General features: G+C 36.5%; 1 protein-coding gene across 2 annotated transcripts in view; it reads left to right on the top strand.

The window, feature by feature from the left end:
• Positions 1-14,188, top strand: part of SLC25A12 (solute carrier family 25 (aspartate/glutamate carrier), member 12) — a 104,422-nt gene that overhangs the window by 69,017 nt on the left and 21,217 nt on the right. For both annotated transcript variants that reach the window (XM_012650770.1, XM_012650768.1), the window contains 2 exons: positions 9,586-9,667; positions 10,998-11,156. In XM_012650770.1, the coding sequence (XP_012506224.1) occupies positions 9,586-9,667; positions 10,998-11,156 (241 nt within the window). The remainder of the gene's footprint in view (positions 1-9,585; positions 9,668-10,997; positions 11,157-14,188) is intronic.

Genomic DNA, 14,188 nt, shown 5'->3' with positions numbered 1-14,188 from the left:
TAGTATACATTTGTGAAAATTTGCTCTTGAATTTTGAAAAATTGCATTTCAAAAGGAGATATTTTGCAGTATTAGATATATCTATTGATACAGCTCTCCCTGGAGGTGTCCTTAATATTTGTAATTGGGGAGTATTTCATTTAGCTTATGAAAAACACTGTAAATCGAATTTAAAAGTCTCAACGCATTTCCTACTTTCTCTGCTTTTCTGCTGCTTACTTTTCTTTTCACCCACCCCTCTTGCCCCTAGCAATTTTCCTAGAGGCTATATCTGAAACTTGTTTTGCAGTCAGCACCCTAAGTCTACATCCCTCATATTTCTTCATCCTTAGGAAGGTTATGTGATTCTGCTACCAGTGTGAATTCTTTTAAAGACAGATTTGAGATGATTTATCTGTCTTCAGTGGCAGCTCTAATGCTTTTACACTGGCATAGATGGCCTCAAGGGTCTTGTCAGATACTTAGGAAATGGGCGGTGATACAAACCACCACTTTCTTCTCCTTCCCTGGGTCTCTGATTGATATCCAGAGTGGTGGTGGGGTGCTTTCTCTGCCTTTTCCCTAACCAGTGGGATGGCACAGGGATCTGGAATCTCTAGAGCATGGGTAGAGGTTTTGGGTATTCTTGCATTGTTCCCAAAGGAACAACCTCAGAGCCTGCATTTAAAATTTTTCCTCTCACATATCAGATAGATTGGGTAGCATTACTACTGAAAGTTAGGTATAGAGAAATAAATATTAAGATTTTAAGTGTATTTTTTCCTATAAATTATTATAAGAACAAAACCTGAGAAAATAAAACTCAACAGAAGTCACAAATAATTTTTAGAATTTTATAGAAACAGATTTATGAAGATTATTTAAGAAGGAGTCAAATTAATGTCCATTAATATCCATTATGAAATTTGACCTTTACAAAAAAAAATTTGACCTTCACTATCCTGGGATCTGATACAAGTTTCTCTGGGCCTTAGTTTTCCCTTTAGTAAAGTGAGTACCCTCAAATATTTCTGAGAATACTTTAAGCTTCTGCATTCTATAAAATGGTATGAATCAATGGATCTTATTCTTAAAATTCTAAACTCATCTTCCATTGTGGCATTTAAATTTTTGTAAGGAAGACAGGCTAGAACAAGTAGAATAATATGAAAATATGCTTAAATTCTTACAGCAACCAAAATAATAGAATAAACTTTCTTCAATTTTCAGTGTTGGAAAAACTTTCTTCAGTTAACATATTTCAGATTTATGAGGCATTCTGAGGCAGCCATCTAGACTACAATTCTAGTGACTCAGTTTTTAAAATTCTTTAACCCACAGAATTACAGTAATGCTAACCATAACTATTCCCATGTTACCTCCAGAAGATGTGATTCTCTTGTAATTTTTCCTATGTTGCCAAACTAAGAATACATAATTATTTCCATTTAGTATATAGAATGTTCCCTTATAGGAATCTACTTGGTACTTAAAATAGGAAGAAGGACATATGTTTTGTTGTTATTTCAACCTATGAAAGTTGGTATGAAAACACTTGTTCATGATAAAGAATCTGTGAGTTCAGAAACAGAAGTTACGAGGGAGGCAGTGGCTGAGAGCTTGCGCACGGATTCTGTAATAACCTTCCATTCTGTTTCCCCTTCCATTTCTTAAATAGGGATAGTAATATCTATCTGATAGGATTATTATGAGGATTATATGAGATAATGCACTTACATTAGACCTGACATCTACTAAGCATGCAATAAATGTTAACTGCTCTTATTGTTATAGTTGTGACTATTATTGAACTATAAGATGGGTTCAAATATATGTGTAACACAATTCCTTTATCCACCCTCATCTGTTTCCATTAGGTAGAAGAGGATGGAAAGTGAGGAGGAATTATGGTTTTGTATTTTCTTCTTTATTGCCTGAAATGTTTTCTTTTTAAAATTTTTTATGCTGGCTGAAATTCTACCAGTTATATTTTTTAAAAATTTAATTAATGATGGGACTTTTTGATAAAAGCCAATCTCACTGGAGTTAAGTGATATCTCATTGTGGTTTTGATTTGCATTTCCCTGATGATTACAGATGTTGAGCAACTTTTCACATGTTTGTTGGCCCTCAGTCTGTCTTCTTTTGAAAAGTTTCTGTTCATGTCCTTTGCCCGCTTTTTAATGGGGTGGTTTGATTTTTTTCTTGTAGATTTTCCTAAGTTCTATGTATTATAGATTCTAGTTATCAGCCCTTTATCAGTTGTGTAGCATGCGAATATTTTCTCTCATTCTGTAGGTTGTCTGTTTGCTCTAATGATAATTTCCTTGGCTATGCAGAAGCCTTTTAATTTGATCAGGTCCAATTTATTTATTTTTGTTGTTGCTGTGATTGCTTTTGGGGTCTTCTTCATAAATTCTTTGCCTAGATTGATGTCTATAAGAATTTTTCCAACATTTTCTTCTAGAATTCTTATGGTTTTATGTCTTAGGTTTAAATCTGTTATCCATCATGAGTTGAGTTTTGTGAGAGGTGCGGATCCTGTTTCAGTCTTCTACGGGGTGTGGACACGGAAAGATAGGAATACTCATACACTGCTGGTGGGACTGCAAATTAGTGCAACCTCTACGGAAAGTAATATGGAGATACCTCAAAGAATTAAAAGTAGAACTACCATTTGATCCAGCAATCCCACTACTGGGTGTTTACCTAAAGGAAAAAAAGACATTCTATAGTAAAGACATCTGCACTTGAATGTTTATAGCAGCACAATTCACAATTGCAAAGATGTGGAAAACAACCCAAGTGCCCATCAATACATGAGTGGATTAATAAAATGTGGTATATGTATACGATGGAGTACTACTCAGCCATAAAAACAATGGTGAACTATCTACTGTATTATCCTGGATGGAGCTGGAGCCCATTCTTCTAAGTGAAATATCACAAGAATGGAAAAATAAGCACCACATGTACTCACAACTAAACTGGTACTAATTAATCAACACTTATGTGTACACATGGAAGTAACATCCATTGGAAGGTAGGCAGATAGGAGGGATGAGGGGATGGGTAAATTCACACCTAATAGGTGCAGTACACACCGTCTGGGAGATGGGTACACTTGTAGCTCTGACACGGGCAGTGCAAAGGCAATATAAGTAACTAAAGTGTTTGTACCCCTGTAATACTCTGAAATTAAAAAATAAATTTAAAAAATTTTAATTAATGATGAATATTCAACTAGGGAATATTCCCTACCCACACCATACACAAAAATCTATTCCAGTTGGAATATTCTAAATGTGAAAGAATATAGATGATAGCATAAGAGATTCTATTCATGATCTAGAGATAAGCAAAGATTGTGTAAACAGGCCAGGCACAGTGGCTCATGCCTATAATCCTAGCACTTTGGGAGGCTGAGGCAGGAAGATCACTTAAGGCCGAGAGTTCAAGACCAGCCTGGGCAATAGCGAGACTCTGTCTCTACAAAAAAATTTAAAAATTACCTAGGCATGGTGGCATGTGCCTATAGTCCTAGCTACTCAGGAGGCTGAGGCAGGAGGATCACTTTGAGCCTAGGAGTTTGAGGTTGCAATGAGCTGTCACGATGCCACTGAACTCTAGCTGGGGAAACAGAATGAAACCCTGTCTCAAAAAAAAAAAAAATTGTAAACAGAATGCAAAACATTCATTATAAAGAAAAATACTAGTAAGTTGAACTTCATTAAATTGAGGGACTTTTGTTCATCAAAATAATACTAAGAGGATGAAAAAACCAGCTATACAGTAGGGAATGATATTTGCAATAAATTTAAGTAACAGAGGATTTGTATCCAGAGTATATAATGAACTTCTACAAATTTATAAGCAAAAAGCAGACAATACAATTGAAAAATTGGCAAAAGACCGGGACAGAAACTTCACAAAAGAGGATATCCAAATGGTAAGGGAATGAAAAAAAGAGAAAGAAAAGAGAGAGAGAGAAAAGTCTAATATCATTAATACATAGAGAAAACACGTGTTAAAACTACAATGAGATGCTTTTTTTATCCAATCCAGATTGGCTAAAATTGTACACTGACAATGGCAAGTATTGTTTAGGAGGTAGAGGAATGGAAACCGTCAAAAACTGCTGGCATCACAACTGTGGAAACAATTTGTTAGTTCCAACCACAGTTGAAGAGACACATACCCATGACTTGTTAATTCCTCTCCTGTGTGTAGTCCCTACCAAGAATGAGAACACGGGTGTGTTAAAGAACATATGTATGTATAAAAATGTTGATGGCAGGATTCTTTGCAAGTAGCAAAAAATTTTAAGCAATTTAAATACTCAACAGTAGAATGGATAAATATGTTCTGATATAGAGGTGACCTGCAGTAAGAAAAACAGAAATTTTGATTTGAGGAAAGTGAGATAAATAAAGAAGCATGGATTGCAGAGAGAAGAGGATGTGTATGTTTTGGGAGCAGGTAACAATTTGGAGGTTAAAACCAGGTTAATACCAATTTTGGCCCTATGTGAAAATGGGTGAACAAACTTCCTAGTTTTCTTTAGTCTGTGTTACCTAACTATTATAGTTTTTCAACTGTATGGGATAAATGATCTATGATGGACCTGCTTTGGCTTATATGTACTTTTTAAAAAAGAGTTTTGTTTCTATAGGAAATTGTATTAAAGCTATAGGCCACTCCAAGAATTTTAGGAACATAAGCTGGGTTGTGTTCTGACAAAATATTAGAATGATTTTTATCTGTATTTCATGTATATCTCCGTAGATATACATGAACGCCATACATGGGCGTTTATCTCTTCTGTGTACTTTGCATTTTGTGGACCTTCTTTGCACTTTGGATTCATGAGTACACAGAGCAAAGCATTGTGGCCCAGTTGTGAATTCCTTTTTTGGAACTTTTTACCTCTGTCACCTGTGATAGTTTTACTATAAATGGAAGTCTCTTCTCAGAAAGGAGGAAGTGAGGTTTATAAGCTTTTTATTAGTCATTGACCTGATTTAAATTATTAGAATTAAAGACTTATTAGTCTTTAACACAACTTAGCTCCTCTCTTAGTGAAAAGTATGTATTTAGCATTTAGGGGAGAAATATGTATATATATTAATTTTTTTTCTTTAGCTCCTTCTCCTATGCTGTCATTGCTTTTGGATTTTAATCTTACTTTGTAAGGCCAAGAATACTGAATTCAAATCCAGGACTATTAAAGTCATAGATGGGATTTGCAGACAGAAGAAATTTGTTTTGTTTTCCCTAGATTTAGTTTGCCATTCCAATCACACATTTTAGTTGATGTAGAATCTAGCCTTTCTTCTCCCCTCCGATGCTCAATATAAAAGACTTAAGCTTTGTATTCTTTTCTTCTACCTGTTAATAGTGTGTCATTTGGAAGAGACGGTTCTCTCTATTGGGCTGGCATGTTACATGAAGCAGCTTGATTTGGGCAGTTTGCTTGACTTATTAACCAACCTGATCTTGCCCTGTTTATTTCTCATTTATAGGATGAGGTACTGCCAAAAGTTTGTACTGAAAAAAAAAAATTAAGATTTATAGAATGAGGTGCATTTAACAACAAAAGGAAAAGAACTTTTATTTTTTAAATGAGGTCTCAACTTATTTCCTATCATACACATATGCTCAGGGAGCAGGTTAAAAATCATTTAAAATTTCTCAACTCTTGTTTTGAAAACCACTTAATTAACCTTGTTAAATATCAAACTTTATAATCATAATCATAACCTTAAGGGAAAGAACACCTTTTCCTTTGGCCCATTTGCTCACGGTAGGTGACCTTCTTAGTGCTGAGTATTTTCCTTCAGCCTAAATACTAAAAATTCAGTACACAGTCATTAATAGGGATGAGAGCTATAGTAGCATTCCACTTATGAATATTCATGAAATGAAATCCATAGCATTAATTACATTAATTTACATACTTGAATACAAGTAAACCATAAGTTATAGTGATAACTAAGTCTTAAAAAAATCTTGATAACCATATATTGTACATTTTCTTTTAAATGCTATTTAATAAGGGTGGAGGTGACATTTCTGTCAAAAGGCATTTAAGTATTTATAGCTAGAGATGTTTTCAGCTAAAAATTAAAGCACAATATAATCCTGCAGTTTTCATAGGATTTGTAGGGCTTATAAACATTTGTTAAAGGAAGAGAGTATAAAGAAAAATATATGTGGTTGAACACAGGAGAAACCTTTATATGACTAAGGGAATTAGTGGTTACTTGATGCTTATTTGGGATCATAGCCTCTTTATTCTGAGTTTTAATTCAACACTTTCTTTCTTTCTTTTTATTTTTTTGCAACAGGGGCTTGTTCTCTTGCCCAGGCTGGAGTGCAGTGGTGTCATCATATAGCTCACTGCAACCTCCAACTCCTAGACTCAAGTGATCCTCCTGCCTCAGCCTCCTGACTGCTGGGACTACAGGCATGTACCATCCACGCTCAGCTAATTTTTCTGTTTTGCAGAGACGGGGTCTCATTCTTGCTCAGGCTGGTCTTGAATTCCTGACCTCGAGCAATCCTCCTGCCTTGGTCTCCCAAAGTGCTCAACATATTCTTTTTCATTCATTTACATGATTGAAAATAATTCATAATCTATGAGAGTGAGGTTTATTTATATTCATTCTTGTGATTGAGAAACTCCAGTTTTGGGCCAGGCATGGTGGCTCATGCCAGTAATCCCAGCACTTTGGGATGCCAAGGCAAGAGGATCACTTGAGCCCAGGTGTTTGAGACCAGCCTGGGTAACATAACAAAACCCAGTCTCTACAAAAAATAAAAAAATTACCCAGACATGGTGGCACATGCCTGTAGTCCCAGCTACTCAGGAGGCTGAGGCAGGAGGATTGCTTGAGCCAAGGAGTTTGAGGCTACAGTGAGCTGTGGTCATGCCGCCGCACTCCAGCCTAGGTGACAAAGCAAGACCCCATCTCCAACAAAAAAAAAAAAAGGGGGGGGGAGAAAAAAACCCTCCAATTTTGGAAAGTTTTATATGCATTTTTAAAAGAAGTTAAAAATATATGCTATGTGTTTAATAGGAACATAGCAGCTCTACTGATTTTCAGAGATTTTAGAATTTAAGTCAAAATGCCTGTGTTAGTCTGTTTGGGCTGCTAGAACAAATTACCATAGACTGGGTAGTTTAGATAATAGACATTTATTTCTCATAGTTTGGAGGCTAGGAAGTCCAAGATCAAGGTGCTGGCTGATTCATTTCCTGATGAGGGCCCTTTTTCTGGTTTGCAGGCAGCAGTCTTCTCATTATATCCTCATTATGTATGTATGGGAGAGAGAGAGAGAAACCCTAGCTCCTATCTTTTCTTATAAGGGCACTAATGTTATCACGAGGGATCCACTTTCATGACTTAATTACCTCCCGAAGGTACCTCCCTAAATACCATTACATAGAGCATTAGGTTTCAACACACCAAGTTTGGGGATGACAAACATTCAATCCATAGCAATGCTATCACTTGAATTTCTTCAAAGTATATGAGGTTAAACATTATGGTTGCCTTGAAGGAAGAGATTGTGTTTAGATTTTCAACTGCTATCTTTGAAACAAAGTATCAGAATTAACTGCTTAGCCTCACTATATAACTAAGTGTTCAATCAATATTTAAAAAACAAGCTGAGTGGGTGGCTCAGTCTTGTAATCCCCAGCACTTTTGGGAGGCCAAGGCAGGAGGATTGCTTGAGGCTAGGAGTTCAAGGTCAGCCTGGGAACATACGAAACCCCATCTCTACAAAAATTTAAAAAAATTAGCAAGGGGTGTGTGTACCTTGTGTACCTGTTGTCAGAGCTACTGGGGAGACAGATAGGAGGATCCCTGGAGCCCGGGAATTCGAGGCTGCAGTGAGCCATGATCGGGCCACTGCATTCCAGCCTGGGTGACAGAGTGAGACCCTGTCTCAAAGAATAAAAAAAAACTAAAAATAGTCATTACAGTCGGCCCTCCATGTCCATGGGTTCTGTGTCCACAGATTCAACCAACTGTGGGTCAAAAATACCTGGGGGACAAAAACCAATACAAAATAACAATATAATAATAATATAAATTTTAAAAAATACAGTATAACAACTATTTTGTATCATTTACCTGGTATTAGGTATTATAAGTAATCTAGAGATGATTTAAAATATACGGGAGGACATATGGATGTGTGTAGGTTATATGCAAATATTATGCCATTGTATATCAGGGACTTGAGCATCCATAAATTGTGGTATCGATGGGGTCTGGAACCAATCCCCTGTGGATACCAAGGGATGACCATTTACTACTTTAAAGTACTATCAAAAAGATTTTTGCGGCTGGGCGCAGTGGCTCACGCCTGTAATCCTAGCTCTCTGGGAGGCCGAGGCGGGCGGATTGTTTGAGCTTGGGAGTTTGAAACCAGCCTGAGCAAGAGCAAGACCCCGTCTCTACTAAAATTAGAAAGAAATTAATTGGACAACTAAAAATATATAGAAAAAATTAGCCGGGCATGGTGGCGCATGCCTGTAGTCCCAGCTACTCGGGAGGCTGAGGCAGGAGGATCGCTTGAGCCCAGGAGTTTGAGGTTGCTGTGAGCTAGGATGATGCCACGGCACTCACTCTAGCCCGGGCAACACAGTGAGACTCTGTCTCAAAAAAAAAAAAAAAAAGATTTTTGCATGACTAAGTGAAGTACAAAATTATTTAAAAATATTTTATCTCATTCTTTTATAATTTATATTTTTTGTATATGTTTAAAATGTTTATCTAATTTTGTAATGTCTGTTAGATTTATGTATAATTAATATAATGGGGAGTATCTGAACTTTTTATTATGCTTTTTAAAAAAGCTCATTTCAAGCTAATAGTTTTCAAGTTTTCTTTCTGATAAAGCAAATTTATTATTCCTTTATTTCAGACTATTTACATAGTATACAAGATATTTTCATAATGAAAATATTAAAGAACAAGACTGGCACTAATATGGACAAATTATTTCAGGTCCTTTTTGCTATGGGATACCTATGAAATAACATTCTGATAGGATTTTTCCCTTAATTTTTTTATTATCATGGATTTTGTGTTAGAACTGAGTATGGCTAGGACAGTAGTCATTAGAGATAGTAGTTATGATCAATATGCTCTGATTTGGGAATCAAGGTAATTTTTATACATTTTAGAAAGATTTTTAAATTTTAAGTTAAAGAAGAGGGGGGAAGTTTTGGACCTGAAACGTTTGTTTACCTTGAAGATTCACTTCTGTAGACTAGTAGTGTATTCCCCTATAGTAGCAGATAGATGAGGCATTAATGGGCTTGTAAAAAATAAGGGAAAAACGCTACTGTGTATTTGGCTGAATATAGTTTTTAAAAGCTGATGCTAGAAGTATCTATTTCAAAAATATATTGCTTCCATTTTTTGGCTACATCAATATCCTATTTTCTTCTTTCAGAAAAGATGTTACCTCATTAACAATAGCACTTTTATAGTTTGTTTTCCCTTATTTTAAGATAGCCAAATTGTAGCTTTTTGATTTGCTCGTGTGCCTCTCCAAAATTTTTTTTATGCGTTTTCTACTTCCCTGCAGCAATTTCATGGGTTCGGCAGGCCTATCTGGCTCCAGATTGCCGAGTCTGCTTATAGATTCACTCTGGGCTCAATTGCTGGAGGTGAGTGACATGTCTATGTGCTGTTTCAGGCTTGTGTTAATGTAATATTATCTCACTAGACCGGGACAGATCAGCAAAGGTGCAGTTCATTGTTCCCCTGGGTCATGACTGCAGGGCTTTCTGAAGCGTTCTTTATTTTTACCTATGATCAGAGGACTTGTCATAGCATGGCTGTGGCCCCTCTGGCTCCAGTCTGTCTTCAGAACAAAACCTCTGTAATGATGTGAAAGTCTGGGCTGCGGTGCTCCACTCACCTTAAATATGCCAGTTAAGGCCAGGGTGAAAAAATGGAGAATAGGACTGTGTTTATGGGGTTGGGTATGGAGGAGGTAGGAAATTGAGATTTGGGATACAAATTCCAGAACCTTATGAAATAAAACAGCCTCTCAAAGTGATTCACTTTTGCTTTTCTGCTTGTATTTTTTCCTTTCTCCTTTCATTGGTTTAAGAATATCTAGATTTGAAGTTTATTTGCTAAAATGAACCTCCCCTTCCCTGCCTTTTCCCAGCTGAAATTTGAGAGACTGTTCTTGTTTAAATGCTCTACATAGAAAATGTGTTGAATCTGAAGTTGCTTTGTGGAAAAGAACACAGCAGGTGTGATTAAAATGCTTATGATTTTTCACAACAAGCCTGAGCTGAAGAGACTATTATTTTTTCTTTTCAGTCTCAGTTTTAGAAGTAGCAAAGCATGTTTTGGTTTTCAACAGTCAAAAAATGCTCTACCCTAGTTTATGTGATAAATTTTTCAGTCCCTGACAAATTCTGAAGCATGGTCTTATTTATTTTTTAAACCAAATTCTACATGTAGGGATAGGATTGTGTTGAAATTTATTTCCGATATTATGGTTGTAAATAAGATTAACTTATCAAAATGCTTTAGTAAACTAAATTTTAAAATTACAGCCACCTAGTGCACAGATATAGTCATTTTAAGAAGTAACTGGCATAATATAACATTTAGGGACTTAATGGAAAATATAAAGAAATTTTGTACATAATAGTTTAATGTTGTTATAGAAAATCTAGTGTTGATTATCTAATATTGGGGATGACTTGATAATCCCCTTTCTAATTTATGTACCTGAGGTATCAAAGAGCATTCTTGACAGTTGTTCTCCAAAGCCGTTGTATTTATGGATCCCAGTGGTCGCTAGCCTGCCATCCCTCGGCTGTGTATGAGAAAAGGAAAAATAATAACATAAAGTCTCTTTTGTGACAATAGACATTGCGGTCTATTTTCTCATCCTTTGAGATGAGATTTGTCATCCTTATGAACTCTCCGTTTAATTCTGTTCTTTTTTAAGCCTAAAAATTGTTCTGTTTGTAGCTGTGGGAGCCACTGCAGTGTATCCTATAGATCTGGTGAAGACCCGAATGCAAAACCAGCGTGGCTCTGGCTCTGTCGTGGGGGAGCTGATGTATAAAAACAGCTTTGACTGTTTTAAGAAAGTCTTGCGTTACGAGGGCTTCTTTGGACTCTACCGGGGTGAGTAAGCAAATCACAGCTGCTGAAGTTAATGATTTTATCTCACCAGCCACAGATTTTAACTCACTAATTATCGAAACCAATGTGTAGCCTGCCCAACCAGACTAGAGCTGTTTTTCTCTTTTTATTTTCTCTTTGCTCATTTCCCGTCTCACATTCTAGCACTATTAGTCTGCAAAGAAGGTCTTCTTTTCTTCTTCCTGCTACTTCTTGGAATTCAAATCCTGTGTTTGTCCCAATATGGGAACAAGGTCACCATACTCTTACAAACTAAGGCAGATGTCTGCAGGTGTAATACAAGGACAGTAGCTAAGAAATAGAGAGCTTCTTTTTCTCAAAGAATTAGAGAGGAGAAATATACCTCTTCTCTGTGAAATAGAAGCCAGGCTACCACTCGAAGGTCAGTTTATCCCTCTGTACATTTGTTTCAACTGAAAAGAATAGCAAAAGTTTTTGTCTCTTCCTAGGAGATGATTTATAAGTCTTTTCTAGTGAGTCATCTGAAGTTTAAAAAAAAATAAAAGAAGACCCTTTGATTCCGAGTCTAATTCTTGCTCCTTTCCTCCCCTTAGCTCAGAGGCATACAGTCAAAGCAGAGAGATTTTCTTTCGCAGGAAATGTTACCACCAACTCTGACCGAGCATAGTGCCGTCAGCATCAGAGGCAGCAGCCCCATGCAGAATTCTGCCCACCCCCTGTCAGCTTTGTAGGAACTTGTTCTCTTTGGAGAGAGAATGACTTTCATGTGCGTGTTTTCACATTAGAATTTAGGGTTTCCTTTGGGAGGGAGATTAATTTTTTAATCCCTTTGGGCGCCACTTGGAATTCTTTGAAAATGCTCTCTCCATGCTCAAGTCCAGGGCATTTATGTAATTTACTGTACTTGTTTGTTTGCACACACAGGCTCATTAATCCCTCGCTCATTCTGAGCTCTGTTGAATTGTTTGGCTTAGAACCTCTTCCTAGGAAAGAAAGACTGGGCCTGAACAAAGCTTTATGCTCATGGACAAGAGAAAAAACACTTCTGGTTAGCATTACGTGCAGGTCTTCAAGTGAAAGATGTAATTCTGATACATGTATATTTGCAGGAGAGGATCATGAGGATGTTCATTTTTAGTAATATATACAGAATAAGAGAAGACAGTCATTCTGAAATCAAACTAAGCTCAACTACCCTCCTTCTGAGAATGAATGTAATTAATTTTGCTCAAATATGCAGAACTCTAGCCTCTCCAAATTCCAGCTGTACTGCATGTGCTCCATGGGAAGAGGTGTGCATTGTCCAGAATGCAAATCTTCCCATGTGAATGATTGTTTTAAACTGATTAAGCCTTGCAAATCTAGATTTTATTTAATGGGGAATCAGGGTTGAGTGGCACTAAGGTTGTTTTTTTCTTTGACATCTCCAGTCTTTCTTTGTTGAATAATGCCCTTTCTCCTCCTCGGTATACTTTTCAATTGCAAAGAAAATGTCCTCTATTAGAAAGAACCTAGATATTAATATATACACTGCCTCATTTAGCCTTCTCAGTGGATAAATGCTTATAGAAGATTTCATTTTAGAGGGAGAGGTCATGTTAATTAAATGGGTGCACTATAGCAAGTGGGGGAGGGGATTGTTGGCTTTATTCAGGATGTGAGCTGATAAAATCAGTTCCTCAAATGAGAGACTTTTGTATTAGGGAGAATATTGTAGGAGTCCTGTACGTGAGCACTGTGATTACTGAGATTGTCATATATTGCTTAGAACTGGTCCATTATTCTGTCAGATGATTGACAAAATTGTTGACAGATTAGCTAAATTTCTTTGCAGGCAACAATGATAAAATGACACAAATCAGTACTTTATTAAAATTCCATGAGCCTTATTGAGGCAAGTTGTAAAACAAATACACATGCTGACATAGTTGTATGGGAGTTAGATTAAAAGTAACAGGGCCTGATAATGACGAAGGTTAGAAAGTTAAGACTGCCATCTGCTGATTTATTCTTTTACATCAGTCTGCTACCCGTGCAAGGTGTGTGTGGATTTGTGTTTGTCATCGATAATTCGGTTTGACTGACAGTAGCCTGTATGTGTGATTACTTGCTAGCTCTCAACTCGTGGAAAATCACTCAGCAGTATCCTTAAAGTAGGCTTAAGATCAGCAGTGAGCAAGTGGGCAAACACATATCTAACTCCCCTTTGGCTGGATGGTTTAAAGGATATAAACTGTTTATTGTTAGCATCTTTAAAAAATGTTTACAAAAAAAAAAGTATGCTAACAATTTGGATAAGCTGTGTGCTTTAGAAAGCTGAGCCCTGTGAGTATCTACAGATGTTGAATTGTTTATGTATTATTTCTTTTCCAGTTCGTGGGGAAATTTAACTTTTAAGGATTATGATTTCCTTTGTTTTGAGGGGATTCTTTTAAAATGTCTTAAGCTTGACATATATTAGTAAATAATACAACAGTTATACATTTTTGCTTATGGAACATACTCATTAAATGATGCTTAAAACTGCATTTTTTCTTTGCAGTTTTGCTTTCTTTTAAGTAAATGAATATTGAATACTGGGTTTCTCTGAAGAGAAAATTATGGGAGTTGGTATTCTGTAATAACCAAGCCACTGCATGCTATTATGTAGGTAGCGTAGTTTGTGGCAAAATCTGGGTATGCTTAACAGCACACTCCTCAGGGCTTTCCCAAGGATACAGCATTAGCTTGTCTAAAGTGTCTGTGTATGTTTAGGTATTGTCGGTTGTAACAAGGGAGGGAGATTGGTTACATTGTTACTGGCAGTGTTCCCAGAGTAGGGCAGACCCACAGGCTCTATTCCTTCCTTATGTTCCTTTCCGGAGGTGTTGGATAACTAGGCTTTAAAAGAAGCATGCTTAAAAAAGGATTTCATAGCCTCAAGAAACCATGACATTATACTTAACTTGTAAATAGTTACTACATACATATACAGAGTTGTTAGGATAATCTATTTTTTCCCATTTTAATGAAAACTCTAAAATGTTTGATGGGTAAATAATATGAAGAAAACG

This window comes from Propithecus coquereli, unplaced genomic scaffold, assembly GCF_000956105.1.
Source record: "Propithecus coquereli isolate 6110/MARCELLA unplaced genomic scaffold, Pcoq_1.0 Scaffold34, whole genome shotgun sequence".
Lineage (NCBI taxonomy): Eukaryota > Metazoa > Chordata > Mammalia > Primates > Indriidae > Propithecus > Propithecus coquereli.
The sequence above is the reverse complement of the archived record's forward strand: the minus strand, read 5'-3'. Positions and strand labels throughout refer to the sequence as shown.